This window comes from Erpetoichthys calabaricus, chromosome 13 (assembly GCF_900747795.2).
Source record: "Erpetoichthys calabaricus chromosome 13, fErpCal1.3, whole genome shotgun sequence".
NCBI lineage: Eukaryota > Metazoa > Chordata > Cladistia > Polypteriformes > Polypteridae > Erpetoichthys > Erpetoichthys calabaricus.
The window spans coordinates 84,280,521-84,305,530 of NC_041406.2; the positions used below are offsets into that span (position 1 = coordinate 84,280,521).

At 36.3% G+C, this 25,010-nt stretch overlaps 1 protein-coding gene across 1 annotated transcript in view; it reads right to left on the reverse strand.

The window, feature by feature from the left end:
• ctdp1 (CTD (carboxy-terminal domain, RNA polymerase II, polypeptide A) phosphatase, subunit 1) overlaps positions 1–25,010 on the reverse strand; it is a 140,222-nt gene that overhangs the window by 105,542 nt on the left and 9,670 nt on the right. The window contains exons 2-5 of the mRNA XM_028817195.2: positions 13,860–13,943; positions 11,780–11,873; positions 11,254–11,382; positions 5,989–6,139 (exon numbers count right to left, since the gene is read on the reverse strand). Coding sequence (XP_028673028.2) covers positions 5,989–6,139; positions 11,254–11,382; positions 11,780–11,873; positions 13,860–13,943 — 458 coding nt within the window. The remainder of the gene's footprint in view (positions 1–5,988; positions 6,140–11,253; positions 11,383–11,779; positions 11,874–13,859; positions 13,944–25,010) is intronic.

A 25,010-nucleotide genomic window follows, 5' to 3' on the forward strand; every position in this document is an offset into this window, starting at 1 on the left:
ATTGTCCTGTTGGAATATCCAACCCCTGCGTAACTCCAACTTTGTGACTGATGCTTGAACTTTATCCTGAAGAATTTGATGATATTGGGTTGAATTCATCCGCCCCTCGACTTTAACAAGGGCCCCAGTCCCTGAACTAGCCACACAGCCCCACAGCATGATGAGACCTCCACCAAATTTGACAGTAGGTAGCAGGTGTTTTTCTTGGAATGTGGTGTTCTTCGTCCGCCATCCAAAGCAGTTTTTGTTCTGACCAAATAACTCAATTTTTGTCTCATCAGTCCAAAGCACTTTGTTCCAAAATGAATCTGGCTTGTATGCGAATACTCATTTAGACAACAAGCAACTCTGTTTGTGGCGTGAGTGCAGAAAGGGCTTCTTTCTCATCACCCTGCCATACAGATGTTCTTTGTGCAAATTGCGCTGAATTGTAGAACGATGTACAGATACACCATCTGCAGCAAGATGTTCTTGCAGGTCTTTGGAGGTGATCTGTGGGTTGTCTGTAACCATTCTCACAATCCTGCACATATGCCGCTCCTGCATTTTTCTTGGCCTGCCAGACCTGCTGGGTTTAACAGCAACTGTGCCTGTGGCCTTCCACTTCCTGATTCCATTCCTTACAGTTGAAACTGACAGTTGAAACCTATGAGATAGCTTTTTGTAGCCTTCCCCTAAACCAGGAGACTGAGCAATCTTTGTTTTCAGATCTTTTGAGACTTTCTTTGAGGATCCCATGCTGTCACTCTTCAGAGGAGAGTTAAAGGGAAGCACAACTTGCGACTGACCACCTTAAATACCTTTTCTCATGATTGGACACACCTGCCTATGAAGTTCAAGGCTTAACAAGCTAATCCAACCAATTTGGTGTTGTAAGTAGTGCTGGGCGGTATGACCAAAATTCTATATCACGGTATTTTTTAAAATTATACCGGTTTCACGGTATTCAACGGTATTTTTTTCCCCATGCATAAGCAGATATTAACCACATTTTCCACTGCAATTACTGCGGTAGACTAGCTAAGAATAACCTATTCCACTGTCATGAGAATTGTACATTGCAAAAAAAAAAAAAAAAAAAACAATTTAATGAGCACACAAGTATTAATACAGGTTTGCCTGGTCCCATAAAGTGATAGTTTTCAAGGGGGTGGCACTAATGTAGAGAAGGATCACATTGCATGACAGTTGCAGTCAAAATATAGAACCTTTTTATTTAACAAATTTTGCAAACAACTTGAACTAAAATTTTGACAACATATCTTCAACCATCCAAAGAGGCATTTAGACTCCAGAGGTGCTTGTCAAAAGTTGTATTGCACTGAACATGTCTTAGAAAAGGAATAAATAATAAATATTTTTGTAAACCAACTACACTTTCTATTAATGTTAACAATCTCTGTCCACTGACACATTAAAGTGACTTTTTAAACAACTTTACCATCATTAAACTGCATAATATTTAAACTAATAAATAATAACAAAAAAATAAATAATAGTGCAACTTCCAGTAATAATACTATTACTTCAAGACTTTGAGCCCAGGTGCATTACACAGTATTCACCAAATAAAAATAAAATAAAACAAGTGCAACTTGGTGATTACATCTTTACAAACTGAACCATCATTAAGGCAAATTGCATTAATATGGACCTTGCTTCAAGCTGAGCTAGATACATAAATAATAAAACTGCAACTTGCATTTATAATGCTTTGTGGTATAACCCTACAGAATTGTATTAGGGCCATAGTAAAGAAAAAAAATACAGACACAGTGAAGAAGAAAAAACCTAAATGTCGAGAATAAAGTCGACATGTTGATTTTATTCTAGCCGTTTATGTCGAGATTAAAATCAACATGTTGACTTTAATCTCGTCCTATTCTTCCTTTTTCTTTCTCCACATAACCAATCGCCACACGATTAACGTCCTTGTGAAATTACAACTAGTTATAGACCATGGAGTGTTCATCCATCCATCCATTTTCCAACCCGCTGAATCCGAACACAGGGTCACGGGGGTCTGCTGGAGCCAATCCCAGCCAACACAGGGCACAAGGCAGGAGTGTTCAGAACTTTATGTATATATATATATAAAAAAAAAATAAACCTTCGTTTTACATGTTTAATTATGCCATCCATTCAGGGTTGCGCCCATCCCAGCAAGCATTGTGTGCGAGGCAGGAGGAAAGCCAGCACATCGCAGGGTGAATAGGAGCAATATAATCACTAACAGGGTTAATATAGCATAACAAAACCTGACATCCTACATGACTTTGAAAGGAAACTGAAGCATGCCGAGTAAACCCACCAGAAAAACATGCCAATTCAAAGAAGGGAACGCCTGGGACCCCATTGCTGCGAGGCAGCAGTGCAACCTCCACATCACCGTGCCCCCACATGATTAATACATGCTTTAATGCATTTCATCATGAAAATTATATCAAGTATTTATCTTAGCATTCTAAATGTTCAGGGAGCAGGAATATCATGAAATTAATGTATTCTGTGTGCTTCCTGCGCCTTATCTCAGTGCAAGAGGAAGTCAGTTTAAGAAGCACGTAGCGATTAACATGGCTCTGGGAACACTTAACACAAAGCATTTAATGTGCTACATAACTTATGACGGGTTTGAGAAAATCTAGTAAATTAAATATTCATTTTAAGATGAAGTTTAGTTTACGATGTTCTACTTTAATAACAAATTACGAGAATAAAGTCAACATCTCATCACACTATTACACAGTACCCAGGTACATTACACAGTATTGAAAAAAATAAAACAAGTACAACTTGGCTTGCAGTATTATCCAGTAGTATAGAAGCAGTATTCACACATTTGAACATAATGGTCCACATCCGACCTTTTAAATCCAAAGTATCTCCAGATAACAGACGCGACTCCTTTTTCCAGCAAAAGTTCCTCTGTGTCATCATGTTCTACTTTATCGTCTGCTACAGCTTCAGTTTCGGAATGTTCTCTGTCCATTTCACCGCGCAATACCTCCACGATCGCATGTACTCTGTTGCTTGCCTGTTTAGCAGTGTGGCAGTGAAAAAGAGCCCCCGTGCAACACCTCCACTAATGCATGTACTCCGTTGCATATGTTTAGCGGTGTAGCAGTGAAAAAGGTCCCCCTTGAACAGTTTCCTGTTGTGCTACAATCCAAACGTTGTTTATGAAATTTAAACCGGTGTTGCAGTATAAGAAAAATCCATATCATAACAAAAATAAAAAACTTTTCGGTATGAACTGGTATACCGCCCAGCACTAGTTGTAAGCAATGTTCCCAATGTTCAGAGCGTCGCTCATACTTCCTGCACGATCGCTCATTCCGACGGCATCGCTCGTACTTATCGCACGATCGCTCACTCCGACCGTCAGAGTTGGTGCTCATAAATTTTTGGCTTAAACAAAATGTCGCTCATAAACAATGTTTTTTGCTCACTATATGCTACTCCTTAGAGGGAACATTGGTTGTAAGTAATCAGTATTCAGCAGTTACATACATTCAAATCAGTAAAATTACAAGGGGACCCAAATTTTTGCACAGCCAGTTTTTCACATTTGACTTAATTTCCTACAACTAAATACTGCTTCACTAAAAATCTTTGTTCAGAAAACACCCAGTATTCAGATGTTCCTAGGAAATGAAAGACATACCACTGTTATCTTTTTTATTGAAAGTAGAGTAAATTATTATGCAGGCTGAGAGGGGTTCCCAAACTTTTTCATATGACTGTATGTTTGTTTCTCTTATCTTTGAGCCGTACAGAGGGGTCTCTGCCTTTTGCAGACTCACCAACATTGTTATTGTTTTTTGAAAAGATGTACAACCAACATACAGTTTTTCAGCTTCATACATCATGTCCACGTACAGTATACATTATGAAGATGAGCAGAGACATAATACTCCATGCATCAACTGTTATTGATAGCTCAAAAAATGCTAAAACAAAAGTGTCCTTTTTAGTGACAATATCAGAAGAACAAAGTGTAAGCAGAGATTAGGCAAATCCACATCTCAAATTTGCATCATTAAATGTGAGGATAAAGAAGCATGAAGAGGAGGACTACAGACAGACAGATGTATCCTGTAGCACACATATCGACTACAGTACTCAACAAGTCATTTAATAAATTAACAACTCAGAAAACATAAAAATTGCTTTTTGCCATACTTTGTTAATCTTGATATTATTACTGCACTCATACCAAAGCTATTAAGGTTTCACAAACTGTAAATTACTTCCAAGTAGTTTTGCAATAACTTACTGATGTCAGTTTTAAACAAGAGACATGCACTTAGAATACAATTATTCTCTAAAGAGTCGAGTAACCAGAAAATGTATAGAAATATGCTACAATGCACAAAGTCAAGCAGCAGGGGAGACTGGCATGTATGACAAATTTCTGCCCTTGTTTTTGTTGAAGAGGCATGTGAATGTTACTTGATAAGCAGACAAAAAATGGATGTTGCCAACACAAACAGTTTGACAGATTATTTTGTGTCAAAAAATGCCTGTGTGTACAATGTGCGGTAAACTTTTTTTTCATTTTTATAAACACTGCTCACTAAAAGGGCTAAAGTTAATGGCAACATTCACCATTGGTGAGCAATGTATTAATGATTTATACTGTAAAATGAACTAGGCTGTTCAAAGTGGATTACCAGTGGATTTTAATAAAATTAAAACACCATCAGAAAAAAGTGGGGAAAATAACCTTGTTTGAATGAAGTTAAAGGAAATTTGTACTGCAGATTCTGTATGATATACAAAAGGTGGAAGTTATCATTAGTCTAAGGGTCACATCTGGCATACTCCATTAGCACTGGGAAATTAACTTTTAGCTCCCAAACATTACCATGTGGAGTAAAAAGCAAAGGTTGGAAAGGTTCTGCAAGGCCTGAAATATGTGGACATATTTATTCTCTCTCTAGAAGATTATGTACAGATGTCAAACATGTTTGAAATGAATTTGTTAAAAAGACACATTTTTGGAGAAATAACAAACCTGTTTATTAGTAATTTAAATATTTTAGAGTCACAATCACTGATGAACTAATGTGGCTACTGTACATCTCAGCAATCTAAAAGGCTCACCAATGCTTTTACTTACACACATGTATAAGGAAAACCTCAAAGTGTCCATCTATGCTTACCAAATATTAAAGGTGGATAGCTGAGTCTGTATGTTAACAATCCATTTCAATATGACACCAGTTCAATTCAGTGCCTCAAAGTGTGATGGATAATAAGGAAATATTACTGGTACGCACTTCCTGTTTCTTTTTTTACCCCCTACATCATGTCACAAGTTGCCTTAAAAAGGCAAACAGCATTACTAAAGACACTGAGACTCCTACACAGAATCTTTTTCATTCGTCCATGCTGGCAGAAGGCTCAGAACTGCTAGTGCTTGCAGCAGTAGATTCAATGACAGTTTTTATTCTACAGTTATAGGGCTACTCAACAGCTGCTTGTATTGCTAAGTGCATGATGTGTGTTCTTATGTATGTTGTCTGCTTTTATATTAACTTATGATGTCGTACTCATAGTCTTTTGTTGATATTGTATTACTATGACTGCTATGTAAATATCTGTGGTAGACAAGCAAGCGAGAAAAGAAGTGTGTAGAATGACATTAAAAATTAGTTAAATTTTGGATTCATGTTAAAAACACCACAAAATATTTAAGAATATGCTTTACTGAGTTATTGCTATTTAAACAAACACAGAAAATGTCAAATCAACAAGTGTTGATTTTTTACACCAGACAATCATCTAGTGCATCTGAGGTTTCAAAATTTGTCACACTGATTTCCCTGTCTACTAACAAACTTTGCTGTGTAGACAAAAAGTGTTGCACTGTGAACTGAATTCAATTGAATTTTGAAGCAATCTTAATTACCTTGGCTTCTTACTGAAATCTACTAAAACAATGTGAGAATGTCTGTTCTGCTTAAGATAAAATTATTTTCTCACCTGCAATTGTGTGTGCATATAGTCTGCTACCAAAAGTGAACACGTGCAACTCATACAGTTTGGCAATCTTCTCAAGGAAGTCTTTGCAATGAGGCCGTAGTCGCGTGTGTAACATGGGTTCTCCTCGTCCCAGCTGGAAATGGAAGATTCCCTGTGGATAAAACAGAAAAGATCAACTCAGCGGTGTTGGGAGAGGCGGGGAGGAAACCACTAACAAAGGTCACACCACAAAAATACAGTAATGACTAGTGTTGATTGGTGAAATGTGCCAAAGTATTTTTTGCAGTGAATATGCTGTATCTTCCAGTGATCTTGTTCACTGAATATTTTCATGGAAATTTGCTGTGTGGTCAGCTTATGCAAACATTAATTTTCCCTGAATCCCATGGTTCTCTTTGAGAGTCCAACAGAACTGTCGTGCATGACCACTGTAAAGGCTCAGTCATAATTAACATGTTCACATCACCATGCAGGATTGCTACAGTGCGAGTGGCATAAATTTTGTCACACCCAACATCGTGTCCACAAATTCAAGGCAGTAAATTGCCCAGACCCTGGGCAAAACTGAAATATCTGCAAGATTGATATGTAAAAGCAAAGAAAAAACATTGAGGAAAAGCAGGGGGATACTCTGTTGTGCACTTAATGTTTGAACTATAAGCAGACCAAGGTGTGCATCCTCCTTGTACCACAGTATAAATGGGCTTTGAGATTGTTGCTGCTCTGTTTTGGGCATGTATGATTTCACAACCAGATCAGTACTCCAGGTTACCAACCCACATGCATCAAAGAAAAAAAAAAAAAAAAAAAAAAAAAAAAAAAAAAAACACCTTGTAGTATTTTTATTTTTGTGTACTGCCACCAGATATATAAACACTGGTTCCTATGCAGCATCGCAAGGCTATATGCATGAATTATTACTCATGTTCCCAGCTACCATGAAACAAGCTTTAAAAGGAGCCCTTCCCCTTCCTGAGACAGAAAAAAACATGAGACCCTGTGAAATAATAATAATAAGAAGTAAAGATTTATTATTATGCTCAATCCTCTTTATGAAAGAAGAATTCACAAAGATCGGGGGGGGGTAGGGTTTGTGGAAAGACATTACAGCTGGCTCAAAACAGAAGACAGTCCCATGCCTCCACTTTGTTGTATGGCTAATGTGTGTCCACGACTGACACTATATATACAGTGGTACCTTGAGATACGAGTGCCCCAATGTACGAGTTTTTTGAGATACGAGCCATCACTAGGTCAATTTTTTGCCTTGAGTTACGAGCCAAAATTCGAAATACGAGCCATCAAAGAGCTTGTTGCCGCACATTCCGAGGAACTGATGACGGAGGAGTTGACGGAACTACAAACGCGGAAAACATTTGGAGGTTCTGCAGGAGATCGGTATCGCGGAGGAGGTTACCTCATAAAGTGAGATAAAGGAAGTGTTTGCAATGTGGGAAAAGTTTCGAACTTTAAAGAAAAGAAACACCCTGAAAAAGTTGCAACTGATCGTGCAGCGGCGCTATTTAATGACACTTGCCTAACTCATTTCAGAAACATTCTAAAGGGGAGGACTAAACAAAGCTCCTTGGATAGGTTTCTATTGAAACGCCTTGAGAATGAATGTGAGGAAAGCGTGGCAAAAAAGAAAAAAAACTAGTAAAGAAAATTAAGTTAAGCAAAAGTGAAAGAAAAAAAACATTACAATACGCTAATCGGCTTCTCCAACATCTGTTTATTTCTTGAGATTCTCTTTTATGTATTAGGTTTTATTTTGTTTGTATACAATATTTGTTCATTATAAATACATTTTTCTTATGTTGAAAACATTTAACAAAAAATTGGGGTGGTTTTTGGTGGCTGGCACGAATTAATTTCATTTCAATAAATTTCAATGGGGAAAACTGATTTGAGATACAAGCATTTTGACTTATGAGCTCGGTCACGGAACGAATTAAACTCGTATCTCAAGGTACCACTGTATTTTACTCATTGCTAGTTTGTGGCTATTTGTTGTATTATGTTGTCATTAACATTCCATCTGCATCTTTTGTTATTTGGGTCACAGTGGTGCAATTGTTACCACTGCTGCCTCAAAGTTCATGTCATTTTTTTATCCATTACAATCAGTACAACAGAGTTGGCAGATGCTTTCCTAGCCCTCAGGGACAATTAAAACACCATTGCACCTTTATATTCCACTTAAAACTAGTTTGATTCCTTGTTCGCCATCAATTTCAATATATTTCAGTTTTGTGAAGTTCCCAACCACTTCCATGATTTTTTTCACGGAACTCACGGCAAAGTGAACTCCACAATCAAAGGTACTTTGTGTGTGCTTTCAACTTTTTTTTTTTTAGTAGAGACACAGGGATTAAAGCATAGTGGATGAGCTACCTACTTCAACTAATTGTCAGGTATAGAGGTAAAAACGTCCCAGTGATTGTTCTTTTAAATTAGTGTTTGATGCCCACTCTCTGTTGCTGATGCTTTGCTGCTGCTTTCCATATTCTATAGATTGTCAGGCCAGTGATGTCACCACATTACTTGTCAGTATGATGCATGCTGTGGGGCATGATGACATAGAGTTGCTTTAAGCACACATGAGCAGGCAAGTGACATTGAAGTAGTCATCCTTTATAGTAAGGGGACAGGTAAGCTATCAACTTTTCTGAACATCACGAAATTGCTTGACATCATTTGTGTAATTCTTTCTATGTTCTTCTTCAGCTTTTAAATAATCGGTTCCTCGCTTTGAGCTTGTATTTTTGTGGCTGTTCACACCTTATTATTTTCCTATTATTGTCTGCTGTTTGTCCTTATGGCCTTTAGCTATTTGATGCTTCAGGGTGTCTCTTAGCAAGTTAGTGATAAGAACTGTCCATGTCCTCAAAAGGCCTCAGAAGTGAAGAAGCTCTTTCAGAGTCAATACAGTCTAACCTTTACCTCCTTTCCTGTCAGGTTTAATGCTAATGTGCCCTCATCATAAACTCTAAACATTCAAGTGCCACAATTTTCTGATTCATCACCAAGAGGTAAAAAAAAAACGATAAATCAACATACATCAATGCTCTCAGAGAAACAACTGCAAAATAAATTTTAGTAATAAAAAAGTCCTTCCTACAAACTGAAGGGAGATGAAAATGCTTTTTTCAGTAGCAAGATAAATGTTTAATGTAAAATAAATCAACTGGGCAAGGCACAAGAAGTAATGTTTTATTGAAAATATGCCAATGATGCATAATGAAAAATGTGTATTCTTTCCTATACTTGAAATCACTTCAATGTATCATTGTATTCTTATTGGAGTTTGCACTTTTTGCTCACTGGCAAATCCAGAATAATTTCATATTCTACCTGGGAAATTTAAAACTGTTTTAAAAATATGTACTATACATGACTGTAATACATTTTTGGTAAGTAAGACTACTATTTAAACCCTCTGGTGAAGGAAAATGTGACCTCCTCTCTTGTCAATTACCAATGAATATACATTTTGGAACAATATAAATCAGATCTCCATTGTCACCTACTTGTACTTATTGTGGGTTTTGTCATTCAGCCTTTCCCTAGGCATTCCAACACTGCACCACAGTTTAAGAAAAGCCTCAAAGACTGTTGACAAACAAATGTCTTAAGTTTGAACTTATTTAGTATGGAATCATTTTGGATAACATTTTAATTGATAAAGAGGTGTACTTTTTATGTTTAATTCAGTAGGCAAGAGAAATGTGTTGTGTTCTTTTGATAAATGTTTCGCATATGCTTAGATTCACATATGCCAAAGAGACTATTTCTCTTGACTGCATAATTTAGGAAGTGTTGCAACTCTTTAAAAGTCATGTTGTTGTTTATGTCTATCCAATATAAAAGAATAAACAATTTCATACATTATACCGAGTTTTACAGTAGTGTCAAGTATAGAAAACTTGGACAAACTGTACTGCTGCCAACAAAATTCCTTAAGCAAGGCCATGCTGCATCACACTCACTCAGGAAAGATAAAATTAATGTGCAAAGCTATGTTCCATTGATCACTGAATCATATGTATTTGGACAAAAACGGTTCAAACCACAAACCCATATTTGTTGAGTTTGGATCAGACATTCTCCCAGCATCTATATGAATTTAAATCTGAACTTGCCAAATATTTGCTTATTGGGTTCAATGATTATTCCAAAATGAACATGTGAAAGTCTGAGCGTTTAAATTTGTGGGTCCTGCTTTCCAAAATTCTGAACTGAATAAAATTCTATTTTAAATCAGGCTTAGCATATGTTAATAAGATATTTTTAACCCCTATCACATTTTAACAAAAATGTTTAATCACAGATTAAATTTGCTTAACAAAAAAGATCCACGGTCTAAAAGCTATAGAAGGGGTGTAAAGAATTATTTCTTAATACAATCTTCTTGGAATGAAAGAAAACCTACAACATGGTATGATGGGTCTCCCCTATAAATCATTCCATAGTGATATGCCTTGAAGTGCATTTATGACTGAAGCCAGGAAGCACTTCTTTACTTTGTGAGAATTTGAAACAAATTACACAAAATATATAGCTGAAGTAGAAACTTCGACAACCTTTAAGAAGTATCTGAATGAGATATTGGATATTAGCTAAATAAATGTTTGAGAAATTTCTTATGTTGCTCTCAGATGACCATAGGAGTCCCATAATAATGTGACTAAAGTCAACCTAGTAGTTTTTTTTTTACTATGTAAAAGCACGCCCCACATATGCACTCATCCACTTGTTAGCACCACAATATAGGATGATTTCTCTAACTTCATTACATCTTTAAATATGTACTCAGAAAAAGATTGAGTGTATTTGCAAATAAACAGTTTTTGAGTATTTCCAATACCATGGTCCCATGCCGCCAACACCCCCCCCCCCCCCCCCCATTTTCACAGCATATGTTTTGGATGTGACCCATTTAGTATACAAGCTTCCTCAAAAAAAAACAAAAAACTCCAGCTTCTTTTCTTACTGTACATTTATTTTTTATTATTATTTTGATTTTTAAAAATATAGAAAACTCTTTCTGCATATACAATTGCCTAATTCAGTTGCCTTTGAATTTTATATCAAGCTGACTTTTTGACTTCCGAAACAAAGATACTAAACCACAAAAAAGGTTGTTAAGTTTTGGTTAAAATGTCCAATATCTACATCTAAAGCAGGCATATGTCAAGCATAAAAAACTACTTTCCTGGTGTCTGGTAAAGCTACAATGAGCTCACATTATTTGCCATGGCTTACCTTGTTCGACATTCTCTGGCAATGCTGCTCTGTTGTGTGGATCAGAGTCTGGTCCAAGTCAACCATAAGCACCAGCTTCTTATTTCTGTGCAGGCGGTGTTGGTCTTCTCTTCCTAGCTGCTCAGCTTGCTAATGAGAAGAAAGAAGAGTGACAAGGGAAGTTGTTTTTCTGGATTTGGTCTTTGTTTGGAGATTTTGTAATTTAACCAAGGTACTTTATTTAAAAGGCAGTAGCTAAGATACTCGAAGGATAAACTAAATACCACAAATGACAAGTTACATAAGAAAGGACAAGAAAGATCATCTTGAAGGGAATACAGAAACGGGCTGCTAGGTTGCACTTGCTTGTTGATGCTGAAGAAAACACGGAAGTCACAATATAAACGGAGAAAACAAAATTGTAGAAGCAACAAGAAAAACTAGAATGTTGAAGTGTTGATGCTTACACAGGACAGAAAAACAAAATCAAAGAAGTGAATAACATGCAAGAAATTATTAAATAAAGCAAAGCTGAAAAATAACTTACCTCAGAACTGACCATGAGCTCTGGAACACTGTGAACCATTGATACACTGGCTGTAGAAAATGGAATTTGCTGTTTCCCATTTTTGTTTTGTAATCTGAAAGTAAAAAATATAAATACACTAAAAAAATTACAATCTTCCATAAAATATCTTTTTTTAATTCATTAACTTTATGAAACAGTTTTACTCCTGTAATATTTTACTTTATTATAACACAAGTTTTGTTTTAAAGGAATACTATATTTAATACTATAACAAAAATGTAAACTGAATATGAAAATCTTTACGCATAACCTTCCAATGCAAGTCTTATTAGCAACATGAACTTTAATGATTTGTACATGCCTTTCAATAATATTTCTGTGTTACTTTCATTAATTTCACAAACAAAAAATTTAAATGAAAGTTAATTTCTAGTTAAAGATACATTGAACCTAAGAATACGGATATACCACTCAAAGAATTCTACAAACGTTAATGCCTTTGTATCACTGGCTCTAAGTTTAGCCCACTTGTACCAGGAGTCTATTTTTGTCCCCAACAGTACAAAAGAAAGCCCACCGTACAACTGTACACAATTAAAGAAAGTTTCATTTTTTCAAATATCTAGTTAATTTAGACAAGCAGTAAAATAAAGGTTGCAGTTCCCAAGCCTGAATAGTGTCTAATAAAGTAATGCATTTGATAATCTTAATGAAATGTATAAGGTTATCTCAAAACGTTTTCATAAAGCATAAACAGTAAAATTGTAAATTCCCTTTGGGGACGAATAAAGGTATCACCCATATCATATATATTCCATATTATATGGGTGGGCAAAAGTAGGTTTACAGTTGTGAGTATGTGAAACACTGAGTTTATTCTTATACCAGTAATGGTGCACTGCACGATAACATGCAGCGAATACACTTGACTTGAGCATTCATAGTTTTCATACGCCCTCTTTATGTTTAGCATTCGTTTGCTCAGAGGTTGATGTGCTTGCTGCTTCTTGAGCAGCTCTTCTTTTCTCCACCCTAGCAGCCGCTTCTTCTTTCATCGGCATCTTTACGTGTTAAAACTGATTAAGTCGATGTTTGTGTTGCAATTACTTAGTACGTTTTTTCTTTAATTTTTCACTTAAGCTGGCACTTAAGTCTTCAATCTGCCTCAAGAATGATTTAAGATATGAAGAGGTAGGGGATGTGACGGCGAAGGTGGTAGTGATGAGAATGGCATCTGTACGCACGCGCTGCGTGGCTGCCCTGCTGGCTGCTGCCGAGAGTTGATTCTACAATAAAATAAAATAGAAATAAAAAGAGGAATAACCCTGGAGGTCAATCATCACCCCGAAAGCGGACAGTAGAGGTTACGTTGTATATTTGTACCAAATTTCAGGTCTATAGGTCAAACGGTGTTTGAGCCACAAGTGATTTAAAATCCTGGACAGACTAACGAACAGCCACGGTAGCGTATTATATATAAAGATTATTATTTATTAATTACTGTATTATTTATTTGTGTTATTGGTCATCTTCTGCTGATTATTACTAAAGTATGCTTGAGTGTAGCAATCAAAACCTGCATGCCTTTTTCCATACGAACAACCTTAAACCTACTTTTGCCCTAACCCACACACACCTATATATGAAAATAGATTTCTAAGTTACTTTATTACAAAACCTATGATGGGTAAGCTTGCTATCTGGATTTTCCAAGTCAATCATCTATTTGTTGCAGTATCTTGCTTTGAATACGCACGTTTCCTTTTCATATAATCTACAAAAGTAAACATTTTTGTTTAATTTAGAAATCTCCAAAATATAAAGGCAAAAATAAGAGGTCTTTCATTCACATCATTGGGTTAAAAACTCAAAATTAGCTATATTATATATAAAAGAGATTAGCTCTTGTAGGAAGCAAACTAATACAAATTCAGTAATAAGAAAGAACCATACTTATCAACTTCAAAACCCAACTGATCCTAAAAGTGTGCCAGTATACTGTTGATTTTATTCGAATAACTAACAAAAAAAATAGTAAATGACCAAAACAATCTTAACAAACACTATATGTTTATGAACAGCATTCTGTTTTACTTACTGTGTGAGGTCTTGACCACATTCTGCACACAAACCTTTCATTACAATTGGGTGGCTACATTCTTCCACTCTGACCAACACAGCTCTGAAAAACAATGCAAATAAAATGTTTCAGCACTTAATATACATTACATGCTCAGCCATTGTTTCTTTAAAGCTTGTGCCTTTTACATTTTATATATACACACTGACAAAAGTGAGGTTTAAATTTGGGAGATCATCATGGTCACATATAAAGTAACTAAATTACGTGTCCTTTTCACATTCACAACCACTACCAGTGGGTGGTCCATCAGGATCACTGCAATAACTTAATACAATACAAATTTGAACATGGCACGATACAACCATTTCACGATTTTCAGTACCAGAAGTACTTTGCTTTGGAACCATTCTGGTACAGGTACTGTAGACTGAAAGCTGGCATTGACACCAAAGTGAAAATGTTAGTACTGATACAACTCTACATCAGACAGAGGTGAGATACCTGTAACGTGGATTCCTCTGTTGCCTTTCTGGAATGGCAATTACAATTCACTCTACATTAATGTCATGTTGTAGGAGTGGGTTACAGTAATCCCTCGCTATATCGCGCTTCGCCTTTCGCGGCTTCACTCCATCGCGGATTTTACATGTAAGCATATTTAAATATATATCGCAGATTTTTTGCTGGTTCGCGGATTTCTGCGGATAATGGGTCTTTTAATTTCTGGTACATGCTTCCTCAGTTGGTTTGCCCAGTTGATTTCATACAAGGGACGCTATTGGCAGATGGCTGAGAAGCTACCCGGCTTACTTTTCTGTCTCTCTTGCGCTGACTTTCTCTGCTCCTGACGTAGGGGGATTGAGCAGGGGGGCTGTTCACACACCTAGACGATAAGGACGCTCGTCTAAAAATGCTGAAAGATTATCTTCACGTTGCTATCTTTTGTGCAGCTACTTCCTGAAACGACATGCTGCACGGTGCTTCGCATACTTAAAAGCTCGAAGGGCACGTATTGATTTTTGATTGAAAAACAAACTCTGTCTCTCTCTCTCTCTCTCCCTGCTCCTGACGGAGGGGGTGTGAGCTGCCGCCTTCAACAGCTTTGTGCTGCGGTGCTTCGCATACTTAAAAGCAAACAGCCCTATTGATTTGTTTGCTTTCCTCTGTCTTTCTGACAGACTCTGCTCCTGACGCGCACTCCTTTGAAGAGGAAAATATGTTTGCATTCTTTTAATTGTGAGACGGAACTGTCATCTCTGTCTTGTCATGGAGCACAGTTTAAACTTTTGAAAAAGAGACAAATGTTTGTTTGCAGTGTTTGAATGACGTTCCTGTCTCTCTACAACCTCCTGTGTTTCTGCGCAAATCTGTGACCCAAGCATGACAATATAAAAACCATATAAACATATGGTTTCTACTTCGCGGATGGCTCTGGAACGCAACCCCCGCGATGGAGGAGGGATTACTGTATACGATGCCTGGATATGTTTCAGAACATCATTTGATGCACAAATTCCTCTGTATAATGAAGAAAAGCTACTTTTCTTACCTATTGTGGGGGTTTTTACTCAGTAGCAGTGACACCAATCCTTAAGGACCTATAGTATGAATAATCTTCTCAAGTTTGAATTTATTTGAATAACAGCTCTCAACCAAACTAGACCACTACATCTTTGCAAATGAGTATTATTTAGCCTGAAACTTTAGCAGAAAGTGGGTAACAAATCATTATACAAATGTTTACAAATTTTAACAGTTGCTGATATGGCAGGTTAAGTTTCTTGCTCATGGTGAGAGCAAAGGTATAAACTTTGAGCATTGCAGTACAACATTTAAATCTCAAAGTGGAAAGTGTTTTAATTTAAAATCACTATTAAAAACTTCAGTGCGCTACATTTTATTTAGTAATATAAAAAACGTAACGAGCAGTGAAAAGTTAAACAGTGGTTGCACACACCAGACCATCAGCAACCTCTAAAGACATTTTCATTAATTCCTTCACATTTCATATTGAGAGGCAAGCAAAGCACATTTAAATATAAGAGACACAACCATTTATTTTACTATTACATACAGCATACAAACAAACCCATGCACACTCATTCCTATTGTTCCATTCTCTAGAAGGCAAACAGTAGTATAAAGTCATGGAGGGAATAAAAGGATAGTTGGTTTTGTGTTTGGGCTCTTCTCCTAAGGCTCAGGTTTCTTGCAGACTGCATCAGGTTTTCCTCCATTCATTTAACCCTCACAAGTCTTCCAGGACCTGCTGCAGTGAAGCATCCCCAAAGCAGAATGCTGCCACCACCATGTTTCACAGTGGGAATGCTGTGTTTTAGATAGTCTGCAATGTTCAAACATGGCATATATTCTGATAATCAAAAAAGTCAATTTTGGTGCCTCAAAGAGATACTAGGAAAACAAACTTGTGTCACTCTTGCTATCTCACAAGATATCTTTATCAAGCGTTTGTTTTACAAAAACAAAAAAATATATACTGTCCATATTAATTTGCATCAGTGTTTACTTATACTTGGAAGCTACCTCAGGATGCCTGCAACTTTGGTGCAGTAGGGCAAATGTTATTCTCAGATGCTAACAAAAGGACCAATTTATACTTTTCACAGATGTGGATCCAGTCACGTGCACATACAAACTAACATTACAGCAGAAACACCTGCTCTCATTAGAAGAAGTGTCTGTGCACTTTCATTATTTTGCATCCTTGCTGAAGGCACATGTCCTGTGACTAAAATACTGATGCTTTTGAGAAGCAGCAGAGATTCGCATACGCAAACTGTATGACACACACTTGAATATAGTATGAAAGGAGAACTATTGACTTTATGTATATGTGTAGGTAGTTCTGGTTTAACAGCCAGTTAATTGCGTTGCCTGCGTGACTTTCCCGACTGCATTCCTGTCATCTGCTCTACCAGTTGCATACAGCACTCATCGCGCCCGCCTGTGTTCAGCATGCATATCCTAATCACTAATCCTTTACATACCATTACTAAATAAAAGTGATAAAAGTACACCATTATTTTAATCAGCTTTTTCCAATTGTTTAGATGTGGTAGATGCTACCTTTATGACACATCTTTTCTCATGAGTGAGCTTGTGGCTTGCAAGCTGTCTACTTTATAGTCTAATTCACAAAGTCTCACGTTTGGTTTCTATACAGCCAGTTGAGTGAAGCAAGCTCTTGTAGATTCAGCTACAGGATTACTGTTTTAGTGTCTCCTTTTCAGGTTAGAAAGCAGGGCAGAAAAGTTTTACACCACACCACCAAAATATTTGCTACTTTATCTCCTTATCAGACGGTTGGTGAACACTTGGCATCACGTCCTGTAGTTCCTGCTAATTTTTTTTTTTTAGGATAGCGAGTGCGAACAGCATGTACAATTCACGTCCACTGAAGTACAGAAAATAAAGTGTGCATGCAACTGACTCACGAGTACATCATTATACTACCATTCCTAACCCAAAAAGGCATTCAGCCAGTTGCAGTGAATATTTGTGACATATGTTTTAACATTAAGTGAGAAGTCATGTGCATAATGGATAAATAAAGCTTTTGCTGGGAGATTTATTCTTGATATATTTTTTGTGCAATTAAGCAGGGAGTTCCCTTTTAAAATTGAATAATTAATTATTGTGAAATGTGATCAAAATATACATTCCTAATAGCAAGTTTAACTAATCTGTGCAAAAAATACAAGACTTATTATATTTGCAAGTCATTAAAATATACACTGGAAAGCGGATTGCTTAGGGCTTTTTTTAACCAAAGTGTGAAAATGATTACAGTTGTGTGTACTGGCAGTACTGCTTCAATCTAAAAACAAACCTCCAACATTTCTTACTGTATGCCATGCTAGTCAAGGCTATAACTGCACATGTCAAATCTGAAAAAGCTTATATCCTAAAGCAGTAACTTAAGAAACATCATCTCTTGAACCTCACAATCACCATAGTTGGCATTATGAATACAAGGCACATTCATCAATTGACCACATGTTCCTATGTGATTACTAAATGCTTAGTGCAATGTTTCTGAACTTTATTTTTATTTTTGCAATTTCTGCATTTTCTTTTTAGACTTCACTTCCTGTCACCACAATTTCAACCCCAACGAGTGCTTGATTTAACCAGTTAAACCAGACAACTGCATAAATGGTGCCAAGACTCAGGTTTGCACCATAAGCACTGTTACAAAACTTTAAAAACACACTGTGTTGAAATATATCAATGCATACTCAACTAAACATTAATAAAATCTAACATTGGACAGGAACTTTTATTCTCACAACAGTAAAGAAGCACACTCCAAACTTGCATATAAATTCCGGTTGTAAACTATATTTATATTATTATTAAAAACAAACAAATTAAAGGTTCTTATATTAAAATATAATGCTCAATGGCTTATACATTTTTATACTTGGATTACACTTGTTAGTCTTGTGAAAATATAATGAAAAATTATAGACTTAATATATTTAAAATGACAGCATGTTGGCACAGTGGGTAATAACCCTGCTGTTGCACAGACCCACCATCCCAAGTTCAAAGTCTGAATCCTGTTATTTGTGTGGAGTTTGCACACTCTCCTGATGTGTGTATGGGTTTACCACTTTCCCAAAAAAATGTGATTAATTGGCGACTCCAAATTGGCCCTGTGTAAATATGTGCAGAAGTGACCCCCAATGATAGACGGGCTCTTTATCCAGAGTGGTTTCCTGCCTTGCACCACGTGCTGCTTGGAAAAGATACAGCTGTCCGCTATCCTTAACTGGACAGTAGTGAGTGAAACAAGGAATTGGTATTGATATTAGCATTATCAAAGATAATTTATAGGAAACAGCTTGCAAGTGCAGGGTTTTTGAGTTATTGTTTTATTCAGTCTTTATTGAAATATGAAAAAAATATTGCAATGCCTTTGGTATAAGACCACAGAAATAAACATACTTTACAAAGAATATACAAGATCTAAAGCCAGAAACATTGTCAAGGCTTGGCAATACAGAATGTATGATTTGTTTCAATTTTTAAGAGAACCCAATAAGCAAAAGCCAAAATATCACGATGTTCAGTACTTTGATCTTCCACAACGTTTTCTGAATGTTACATAAAATCTCAAGAGGTTCACTGCATCGCCTCCAGTTATGATGTTTTAGTGATGCAGTTTGCTAATGGTTTGGTTTACCCAGTATGTCATTTCAAGCAGTAGACTATCTAAACAAATAACTAAAAAACACACTACTGCATATGACACGTGGTGCCTATTTGTCCTACCACCTCCCTGGCAAAACAGGTCCCTGCTAAGCAAGATAATAAAAAATTTTCACTGTTCTGTTGCATACTGTATGAGCGGACAAGTAGCAGGTGAAAACAGTCGCAGTGACTTACCATTAAAAAAAACAAACGCTTTCTCCTTTTTAACTCACACCCTAAAAATACCCACACTTTGGCAGTGGCTGAATAACTACAATAATTATCACACCAGAAGCGACACATCCATACAGCATAAGCCCTCATCCATCCAACCATTTCATGCCACCTTCACTCTGTACTGAAACACAATAAGTATGAATACAAATAGCAGCTTTCATAGTTTTCATTTGTGTGACTTATTCCATATGGACTCATGGTGTAAACTGTGCTGCTGGCCATTACATCACTGTTCGCTTGGATTAAAAGTGCAAGTAAAGTTTCCCTGGGTAGTTGAAATGGTTCAGTTTCCAACAAAATATCACCACCCCTGCCAGAATTTCAAGTACCCCTTTGCAGATCCTTGTGTAAAGTACCTACATAGTGCAGAGAAATAAGGATTCAAGAAGCTGGATGTAAAATACAAGTTGCTCAGACACTAATATAGTGTTTACTATGCTGGTAGTTAAAAAAAAAAAAAAAGTACCTGCACACATCATACAGATCGTTACAGACAAGAAAATAAGAAAATGCACATACTGTATATGCAAATCTATCATTTGGAATTATCACAAATTATTTTATGATTTACAATATACATATGTGCATGTATTGTGATTTATGGCTAGTATATTAATGAATCAAGAGATTGGTCTTTCCTTATGTAAAACAGACAGGGAGAGAATGTGCAATGTTTACTGAGTGGCAGACACAGGCCAGCAAGATAGGCAAGGTGATGAACATAGTATATATAATAAAAACTGAAAATAACTATAGGTGATTAAAAAAAAAACAATAGTTGGAAAAATATATCATTTGAGTTGTTTCTTTGAGGCACAGCTATTTACGAAACTGTTACATTTTTTGGGGGAAAAAAAATTCTGTTTCCTTCGTTAATATTTCATATTATTATTGTGAGAAAATATACCAGGTCTGTACATAAAATACATATATACATGCTACTGCATATAGTGCTCATTTATTTTCAATCATTAAGGTGTTCAGAGAAGATACGGAGATATATCAAATATCACATCTCGGTTCAAAATAATCACATCATCAGTTTAAGCCCTAGCTGCCAAGCAGTAGAATGAATTAAAGAGTGACAAAATAAAAAAGTGACATTACAGATACTCTGACTCCACTATTAGTGATTAGTATTGTTAAATAACACATTTGACCCGCAACACAACATTTGTAGATTCCACGCATGTCTGCTTGAAACTCACTCTGAATAGTGCAGTTTTCCTCTCATAACCCCAAAAAAAGGTTAGATTTATCTGTGGCTATACAGTAAACTGTATTGTCCAATGAATGAGAAAAAACGTTTGACCCTGTGACCGAGGTTGTTCCTATTTTTTGCCTATACACATCAAAACATGGTCCATTTTTCAAATATACAGTAGGTTTGGATGAAGCAGGTTAGGAAATAGTTGAATGGATAGAAGTATAAGTGGTTACTTATATTAAAAAATTTTTTTTCATGTTTTGCAATTTAAAACTAAATCTAAGCATTTTCATAAAGTCAGGTGAAAATTCTGAGTTGTGAAATTGGCAGAAATCCATTGAACATGTAGCTATGCTATTTTGCAGACATCAGCACATTTTGTACTGGTTACTGCAGCAGCTGACTGTAATACTGACTGCAGAGTGGAGCACTTTAGCTATTAAAAGAGAGGCAGAACCATCCACCAAAACAACTTGGCAGCGCACCAAACAGCAGATTTTCATTATTTATCCACCCATTTCTCAAACCAACTTTTCTATTACACAGTCACAGCAGAAACTTAGTCATTAGGCAAGAAAGTTAGTGACTCTTCAGCAGTAATTAAGTGCAATGGCATCTCATTACCAGTCCTGAAATTCATTGTTTATATACAATTGCACTACAAAGCAAATGGGAGGATCGTTAAAAAAAAGAAATCTATTAAGAAATTGTATTGTTTAGGCCAGGCAGACAACAACACATACTGTATAGTGTATACTGTGCTACCATTGCACTATGTATTTCTTCTTCACATTCATTAGAAAACATCAAAAAAGGGTCAATTTATACACAAAAACACAATATATATATATATATATATATATATATATATATATATATATATGCGCACAAATTTTATTTATACAGTGGTGTGAAAAACTATTTGCCCCCTTCCTGATTTCTTATTCTTTTGCATGTTTGTCACACAAAATGTTTCTGATCATCAAACACATTTAACCATTAGTCAAATATAACACAAGTAAACACAAAATGCAGTTTGTAAATGGTGTTTTTTATTATTTAGGGAGAAAAAAAAATCCAAACCTACATGGCCCTGTGTGAAAAAGTAATTGCCCCCTGAACCTAATAACTGGTTGGGCCACCCTTAGCAGCAATAACTGCAATCAAGCGTTTGCGATAACTTGCAATGAGTCTTTTACAGCACTCTGGAGGAATTTTGGCCCACTCATCTTTGCAAAATTGTTGTAATTCAGCTTTATTTGAGGGTTTTCTAGCATGAACCGCCTTTTTAAGGTCATGCCATAGCATCTCAATTGGATTCAGGTCAGGACTTTGACTAGGCCACTCCAAAGTCTTCATTTTGTTTTTCTTCAGCCATTCAGAGGTGGATTTGCTGGTGTGTTTTGGGTCATTGTCCTGTTGCAGCACCCAAGATCGCTTCAGCTTGAGTTGACGAACAGATGGCCGGACATTCTCCTTCAGGATTTTTTGGTAGACAGTAGAATTCATGGTTCCATCTATCACAGCAAGCCTTCCAGGTCCTGAAGCAGCAAAACAACCCCAGACCATCACACTACTACCACCATATTTTACTGTTGGTATGATGTTCTTTTTCTGAAATGCTGTGTTCCTTTTACGCCAGATGTAACGGGACATTTGCCTTCCAAAAAGTTCAACTTTTGTCTCATCAGTCCACAAGGTATTTTCCCAAAAGTCTTGGCAATAATAGAGATGTTTCTTAACAAAATTGAGACGAGCCCTAATGTTCTTTTTGCTTAACAGTGGTTTGCGTCTTGGACATCTGCCATGCAGGCCATTTTTGCCCAGTCTCTTTCTTATGGTGGAGTCGTGAACACTGACCTTAATTGAGGCAAGTGAGGCCTGCAGTTCTTTAGACGTTGTCCTGGGGTCTTTTGTGACCTCTCGGATGAGTCGTCTCTGTGCTCTTGGGGTAATTTTGGTCGGCCGGCCACTCCTGAGAAGGTTCACCACTGTTCCATGTTTTTGCCATTTGTGGATAATGGCTCTCACTGTGGTTCGCTGGAGTCCCAAAGCTTTAGAAATGGCTTTATAACCTTTACCAGACTGATGGATCTCAATTACTTCTGTTCTCATTTGTTCCTGAATTTCTTTGGATCTTGGCATGATGTCTAGCTTTTGAGGTGCTTTTGGTCTACTTCTCTGTGTCAGGCAGCTCCTATTTAAGTGATTTCTTGATTGAAACAGGTGTGGCAGTAATCAGGCCTGGGGGTGGCTACGGAAATTGAACTCAGGTGTGATACACCACAGTTAGGTTATTTTTTAACAAGGGGGCAATTACTTTTTCACACAGGGCCATGTAGGTTTGGATTTTTTTTCTCCCTAAATAATAAAAACCATCATTTAAAAACTGCATTTTGTGTTTACTTGTGTTATATTTGACTAATGGTTAAATGTGTTTGATGATCAGAAACATTTTGTGTGACAAACATGCAAAAGAATAAGAAATCATGAAGGGGGCAAATAGTTTTTCACACCACTGTATAGCACTTTCCCATAAAGTGCTTCACAGAAATTGATAAGGAGCAAGGAGAAATGTACAACATTGGAGACAAATACCACCTGCATAAAACACTACATAAACACAGAAAAGAAAAAACTCTGAATTTCAATAAGAAACACAACATACAACATACACAATATTCTACAAGAAATCCATGAACAAATAATTTATGATACACATGGAAATCATCTACTAATCAATAAGATAATCAATAATAATAATATCAGCATTTCAGTGTGGCTGGAACTTATTCCAGCTACACAGGAGGCAAAATAGTAAATCTACCCAGACACAGTGTCAGGCCGCAGCAGGACCTATGCGTTCACTCTCTCATGTTTCACTACTTGTTTATTTTGTTAGGGTTAGGGGTAGGGTATTCTATATGAAATTGTGGCATGGGGGTAAAAGCTATTAGTACTAATGGCTCACAACACCACAGGCTCTAGTTCAAATTCTGCCCATGTCTGCATGGACTTTTTTCTACTTAATTTTATGCTGTGCCACATCCCAAAGATATCCATACTATAGTTGTAGGTAATTCTGAATTGTCCCTACATAAGTGAGTGTGCATTATTAAAGACTGGTGTCTCATCCAGAGCTCATTCTTGTCTTAAGGCTAATGGTACCAGGATAGGCACAAGCTAGCTATGACCCAAACTGAGTAAGTGGTCTGAAAAAACAAATGAACAAAAAAAAAATATCTAGGGTTGATTGCTGATTAAAGAGAAATTTACATATAATTTGTAAAATATTATATACATGCACTATTAATATATACAGAGTAAATAAATGAAACTAAGTGAAAACAGCCAAACCATAAATAAACATTATAAACAAATATAACAAACACAAACAAATTAGATTTCAAAAGGCTAAATAAAATGCATAATTGGAATCTCTAATTCTATGTTACATATACTTTGTTAAATGTGAATTTTAATAAAGAAACAATAAAAATAGATCTAAAGTAAAACAAACATACCAGTGCACATTATTCCCTAGCAAAGCACCTTTTTCAATTATAAAAAAGATGGAATAGATTTAAGCAATGCTCTTGGAAAAACTAGTGTGCTGATGTAACACAAGCAAAGAAGCTTATGAAATAGTACCATAATGGAAAACACATAATTGCATCACTCTGAAAGATATGCACCATTTACCCACAGGGTCACAAGCACTTGTTTTAATTATCTATTACCAGTGGGAATAGCAGGAGCAAAAACTTTGTATTAGAGATGTAACTGGCAAGATTTATTTTAATAATAATAAATAATAATAAATTTTATTTATATTGCACTTTATATTTTAGCAATCATTTTTAAATACATTGCTATTAACCTGAATATTTGAAAATTTATTTTAAATTAATACCAGCTCGAATTTTAGCATGAGAGTCTGGGAATCATATATTTTATATTAAAATACCTCATACTTCACCTAAATAAAGCAAGAAAATCCTGTTGCTCTTCCAATGTAAAAAAGATGGCTATCATTTTCCACTTTAATCCAACTACGGAATTTGTTCAGAAATACAAAAACAATATTCATACAAGCTTTGAGAGAAGGTTGATGTAACCAATCAGCTGCGACTTGCAAATGATTTCACATGTTGTGTTACACATTTAAATAAGGATGTCTGAAAGTATAGCAAGATGTGGAGATTAATCACTTTTTAGTACAGCGCCAAACATAATGCAACAGAGGTATCTCCATTCATCCTCCGATTATAATGGACATGGCTATAGTTATCCGTCCATCCATTTTCTAGCTGGTTTATCCAGCTCAGAACATGGCAAGCAGGTCCTACTCCTGCTAAATTGGTCACGAGGAAGGAACACACCTTGGATCTAAAACTGGACTCTTTCCCTCTCCCTGTTGCTAGGGAAAAGAGCTGTTTCATATGTTCACTCCAAAATCAACTTTATGAACTGGAACTTATTATTGATAGGAAGCATAGCTGCTA